Source organism: Chinchilla lanigera, unplaced genomic scaffold (genome assembly GCF_000276665.1).
Source record: "Chinchilla lanigera isolate Chin_1 unplaced genomic scaffold, ChiLan1.0 scaffold00009, whole genome shotgun sequence".
NCBI lineage: Eukaryota > Metazoa > Chordata > Mammalia > Rodentia > Chinchillidae > Chinchilla > Chinchilla lanigera.
The window spans coordinates 8203080-8209325 of NW_004955410.1; the positions used below are offsets into that span (position 1 = coordinate 8203080).

A 6246-nucleotide genomic window follows, 5' to 3' on the forward strand; every position below is an offset into this window, starting at 1 on the left:
GGGGACGGGCCAATGGGCAGGCCAAGGGGACGGGCCAATGGGCAGGCCAAGGGGACGGGCCAATGGGCAGGCCAAGGGGACGGGCCAATGGGCAGACGGAGGCGGGGGCCTCGCTGGTGGTTGACGCGCGGGAAGAAGCTAGGTGAACAGGGCTCTCGCTCTCGCCAGGCGCTTCCGGGAGAGTTCCTCGTCGCGCCGTCGCACGGCGCAGCATGGGTGGCGCGCGGGCTGCAGCTTGGGTGGCGGCGGGCCTGGCCCTGGGCGCGGGCGCGGGCTTCTGCGTCTATCGCCTGGCGCGCGGCCGGCGGCGCAGCAAACGCGGGCTGCGCTCCTCCGGGTCCGCAGGTACCCGACGGCCGGGTGCAGGGGCGGCAGCCTCCGGGGGGTGCGGGCTAGGGCCTGAGCCCCTTCCTGCCTGCAGTCGGCATCGCGGCGGGGGCCTGATGACCCGATGGCTGATGACCTCTCTCTCGCTTGGTTCTTGGATCACCCGGGCGGGGCAGGCCCGGGCCGGAGGCTTGCTGCGCTCGGCGCCCGCGCAGGGCGGGCTTCGGGAGGGGAGGGCCAGGCAGCCCCAGGAGCGCGGGTGTTCTGGAAGAACTGCCACAGCCTCCAGGCCGGACTAGGCCTCTGTCCAAAAGTTAATGGGTGCAGTCGGAATGCTAACGGTCTGCCCACAGTTCTGGAGGATAGTTCAGGTCAGGGAAACTGTTGAGGAAAGCATCAAAACTAAAATCTGCCAGCCAAGAAAATGTTTTCCACAAATGTAAAAGAGCCAAACATCACGGTCAGTCTGCTTAATGCTGTACCAAAAACAGAACTGTCACCTCTTTGTGTAGTTGGGCAGATGAAATTCAAGATAAATGATAACTTGAAGAAGACTGCACAACACTTGACTGAGCATAGTTCACTCTACATTCGCTGGTAATTCGAGCAGCTCTTTCAGTTGGCTAAATGCCTTTAACTAGAGGCAGAATGAGACATCTTTATGATACGCGGGTGATTAAAGGGTGGAAGCAGGTGTCTCGGTTAGGCTTCCACAGAACTCAGGCGACTGAGGCTCTGTCTTAATGTTTACATTTCAAAGGCTTCCAAGCCTACAAGAAAAACGTTGGGTTTTAAAACTGGCTTTTACTTGACTTACATTTACATTAAAAGGACAGACAAAAGATTTATAAATGCAAGTTTGCTCATGAAAGGCTCTGAAAAAGGGAATGAAGGGGTTTCTTTCCCTTTTGTTAAAATGTGTATTTCCCCCTACTTGTAGAGCCTAACTCGTTGTTTCTCTGTGTCAGATATTTCTGTATAAGTAACTGACATATTTCTGTATAAGTAACAGATACTTTCTCACTTATACTGAGTCTTGATGTATAGTGACAAAGTCTTGCTTTTAAATTTCTAGTTCCCACGGTCATCACCTTAGGTCAGACAACTTTAAAAATGTTATTTACAGTCCTTTCTACCCGAAGCTACACCTCTATCTTTGAAGACTTGAGAAGTAACCATTTTGTTGTCACCCTTAAGTTTAAAGGATAATCTTTTCCTTGCCTTAAACTTTAAGAAATGTTTGATTCCTTTGGGAATTAGTATCCTATACTATTAAGACTGTTTGCAGCATTGAAAAAGATGGAAACCACCCCAAATCACTCAACAACCTGATACCAAAACCTGTCTGTTATGAATAAAGATAAAACCTTAAAATATTAGTAAATCAAATCCATCAGAAGATTAAAGAAGTAATGTACCAAAATTGTGATTGTAAAGTTCTACTTAGTCAAATCCTATTCCGTAATTAACGTATACTCTATAAACAAGTATTCCATTGGATGGATGTGCCTGGTTTTATTTTATTTTTATTTTTGGTACCGGGAATTGAACTGAGGACCTTGCATTTGCCAGGCAGGCACTGTGTCACTGAGCTATATCCCCAGCGGGTGTGCCTGGTTTAAAAAAAAAAGGAAATGGTATTAGCATTAGGGGTCCATATTATTTGCATGTAGTAGCTTACTAGTGAACATATACCAAGGAAACACTGGCTAATTTCAGTTTCCCATCTATACATTGAGAATGGTAATAGTATCTTCTTAGGGTTGCTCTAAGATTAAATGAGACGAAGCCATAGAGTATGTGTTTGGTATTGTTTCTTAAACTGTTCATGTTGATTTTAGATGAATGTTAAATAACTTTTTTCTTATTAAATCTTCCAGAAGATTTAACCAGTGGCTCATACGATAATGTCTTAAATGCCGAACAACTTCAGAAACTCCTTTACCTACTTGAGTCAACTGAGGATCCTATAATTACTGAAAGAGCCTTGGTCACTGTGGGTAACAGTGCAGCCTTTTCAACGAACCAAGTAAGTACCGTCATTCAGCAAGCAAGCTCCTTTTGTCCAAATACACTGGCAGTAATTGTGTGGATAAGTTATTTAACCTCTCAGAGCCTCAATTTCCTCCTCTATACAGTGTAGTTCCATGTCCCTACAGTGTGATATTTGTTTACTACTGAAAAGCACAGGCTAATGGCAATATCACTTATAATACATTTCTAGATGCCTGGGAAACTGGTCACTGGTATTATATAATAAGTGAGTCTGTTTGACGTTTAACAGTATATGGAAAAAAAACTATATGGCCTTTTAAGTTACTTAAAATTTATCAGTGGAACAGTGGAAGCTTAAGAGCACACTTTAATTGTGTAGTACTGTAGCTCTCAGCCTCATGGTCCTGATAATCCCTAAATCAGTGTGAATGGCTTCTACAGCTACAGATTTAACAAGACCAAGAAGCTTAACGGGAATATTCCTTCCCTCCTCCCTGCCCCATGGAGAACAAGTGGAAACACTTACGTAACTTTTCCTCGCCTAATGCCCTTTGTTAACCTTGTCAGAAGCACAGAATTATTTGGAATTCATACTTTCTTTGAGTACAGCTTTCTCCAAATGGCACAGTCTCCTGCAAAGCCTTAGAGGTTTTTAGGAAGGTACACAAAGTATTTGTGCATTATTCTACCCTTTCAGTTGCAAATGGCAGAATAGTGCTGAAATTATTTTAAGGGAAAGTACTGAAATCAGCAGACTTGGACATCTAAGAGTGGGACTGGTTTGGGGCACAGTTAGGCTGAGTTCAAGGCTGCAGAGTTATCAGAGCACTCCTCCCCGCACCATCCCTTTGGCTGCGCTTGTGCTTGCTTGTTTTTATGTATTGGTCCTTGCCCACAAAGAGGCTTGCCTCAAGGGGTAGAAAGAAAACCTCTCATGCATTCATCCCTGTAGCTCATGTCCCAAAAGGTTGTGTTGTTCCACCAGGATCGAGTGCCAGCCCTTCCGTCTCTAAGACAAAAGGCCCTGGACCCTGGTTGGTGAGGTCTGGCTCTCATGCATATCCTGCAGCCAAGTAGCAGGGATGGACGTGAACTCTGCTGGCTAACAGTGCCACCAGGGACCCTGCAGGGTGGAGGAAGCACTGGTCACGGGTGTGATATAATAAGTGATGGAAAACAGTGGATGCTGACCAATTTGCCAGCCTGCCCATGTTGGAACACTTGTGATGTCTCCAGTTTGTAGCCCTTTGAATCAAGTCGTAGGCACAGCGGGTCCTTTCTTGATCAGTGGAAGCGAGTGCTGTCACCATGGATTATGGTGACTTGATCTACTTCAACAGTGGTTACTTATGACATCTTTGTCTGCTGACTGCATGTATGGCCTACATATGTTAGATGGCCCCTTAGGTTATTTTGCTTAGTGACGCAGCTGGCTTAGTCTGTGTCAGTGCCGTACACTGTGATGTTCACGCAGTGATGAAATTGCCCAGCAAGGCATTTCCCACCGGTCTTTATTGCTAGGCAGTGCGTCACTGTGCAGTAGAAAGGAAGGAGAAGCTGTTTTCAGGGGCTGCAAGTCCTTTGAAAGGACCTGGGATTGCAGGGGGAAAGCTTCACTGTTCTCCAGCGCTAAGTCTACCCTTAAGAATACAGTTGTGAGCTGTTTGTAGAAAGCAGATGATGGCACTGTTTGGGGACGAAATAGCATGTCTTGGCCCAGTGGTGAGTGATTTTCAACCCATTTTCCTTACGCGGATGAAAGTGATTGATACTTCGTTCTCTGTGAAGACCAAGGACATGGTAACTGAGTATTGCCATTAACTGTGCCAAATCTCATATTATTTTTCTTTGGAAAATTTGGGCACCATTTTTTAAGCTCTGTGGAACTCCAATTATGCAAGATGTTAATGTATTCCTCCTCTTCCACCACTGAAAAGTGACCCTTTAGTGCATAGTTCACAGTGCATAGTATGTCATAGTGATATATGGTTGTCACTATTCCTAAACAGTGTATAAAGAAACATGTAGCACTGGGCATAGTGGCACGTACCTGTAATCCCAGCTCTCAGGAGGCTGAGGCAGGAAGATCATCAGGAGCTCAAGGCCAGCCTGGGCTCCACAGTGAATTCAGTGCCAGCCTGAACAATGTAGTAAGACTTGGTCTCAAAAAAAAGTACATGTTTATCCTTATAACCAGTGTTTCCCAAAGTCACATAACCAAGTGAACCCTCGCACCTTTTTAATGGGACATCCTACCATCTTGAAGGACTGGTGTTCCAAAGAGTACATTTTAATAGACACTGGTTTAGTACTGTGTTCTAAACCATAACACCTTTCTAAGTTTACCTGTAATAGAAAATATAGCTCATTTCAAAGTAAATTGGTTTGTTTGTAAATTGGGTCAAGATAGCTCTGCAAATCTTTATTGTATAACTCCATGCTGTCATTCAAATTCTCACATATCTTAATTTCGTTTGCAGTTGACTTTCTTTATCTACAAAGTTATGGGTAGACAGGGGGGTCACTATAGATAGTGACTGTATAATACACTGTCCGAAAGCAACAAAAAAGGATTTTGAATGGTTTTGCCATTAAGAAGTGATAAATGAGATAGATATATTTAACCTGATTATCTAATGTATACATATATCAGAAATCACAAAGTACTTTATTAATATGTATAATTTTGTGTTTTTACATATCAGTTTAAAAGATAAAATTATTTTTAAAATACTAGCAAGATATTTTTTTACAAAGTGAGCTCAAGATCAGCCTAAACTACGTAGAGAGACCCTGTCTCAAAAAAATAAAACCAAAAGAGAAAAGATTCAGTGATACAGTGAGTGATGAATTCCCAAGAAATGAATTTCAGATTCTTGTGTACAATGAGCCAGGAGTTACAGGTATACACCAAATGGTAAAAGAAAAAACAGCCACATTTACTGAAGTTAATGGGCGCGGTCTGCTCACAGCAAGTGGGTCCTGCCAGCAACAAAAAGTGGCCTGAGCTGGAAAAAGAAGTGGTCCTGGGGTGACAGGGAAATGGGAAGAAAAAAAATATATGCCAGGTTTTAAAATTTTTTTAATAGGAAGATTTCTATGTGGGAAAATTATTTCTTAAAAGCAATTTTGCACTGTATTTGTAGATTCTGAATTCAGTGGAGGGAAGGCATATTGAAGTTATGGTCTTGTATTTGTTTTTCTGTCTTAGGCTATTATTCGTGAACTGGGTGGTATTCCAGTTGTTGCAAATAAAATCAACAGTCCAAACCACAGTATTAAGGAGAAAGCTTTAAATGCGCTAAATAACCTTAGTGTGAATGTCGAAAATCAAATCAAGATAAAGGTAAGTTTTGTGAAATCAAAAATATAAAAGGTTTTCTACACACGAAAAAGAAAATAATAAAAAGGTAAGTGAGGAAACTTTAGTAGACTGTCCCATATAACTCTGTGGCCAACAATTGACTTTAAATAAACAGAGAATAAGGCAGGGGAGGGAGGCACCTGAAGTAGCGAGGAGAAGGTAGAGTAGAAGGGACTTTTGTAGTTGGGGCTCATTTAATCCAAAAGCAGTAGAGGAACCAGGCTGGAATCAAACAACATCAGCAGAAGCACTCAATGAATTAAGAAATGGTATGAGCCGAGCGTGATGGCACACAGCTATAATCCCAGCACTCAGGAGGCTGAGGCAGAAGGATTATTGTGAGTTCGAGACTAGCCTGGGCTACAAAATGACTCAAGGCAGCCTGAACTGCATAGTGAGGCCCTGTCTTGAGAAAGAAAGAAGGAGAGAGAGAGAAAGAAGGTAAAGAAAGAAAGAAAGAAAGAAAGAAAGAGAGAGAGAGAGAGAGAGAGAGAGAGAGAGAGAGAGAGAGAGAGAGAAAGAAAGAAAGAAAGAAAGAAAGAAAGAAAGAAAGAAAGAAA

At 43.2% G+C, this 6246-nt stretch overlaps 1 protein-coding gene across 2 annotated transcripts in view; it reads left to right on the forward strand.

Annotated features, from left to right (window-relative positions):
- The first annotated feature begins 47 nt into the window (after positions 1 to 47).
- The window catches only part of Armc10 (armadillo repeat containing 10), a 14295-nt gene continuing 8096 nt past the window's right edge, over positions 48 to 6246 (forward strand). Inside the window, exons 1-3 of one of the 2 annotated variants that reach the window (XM_005377219.2) lie at positions 48 to 142; positions 2208 to 2356; positions 5534 to 5668. In XM_005377219.2, the coding sequence (XP_005377276.1) occupies positions 88 to 142; positions 2208 to 2356; positions 5534 to 5668 (339 nt within the window). In that variant the 5' untranslated portion in view covers positions 48 to 87. Of the gene's footprint in view, positions 346 to 2207; positions 2357 to 5533; positions 5669 to 6246 lie in introns of both variants that reach the window. The other variant, XM_005377218.2, reaches the window with a different exon arrangement.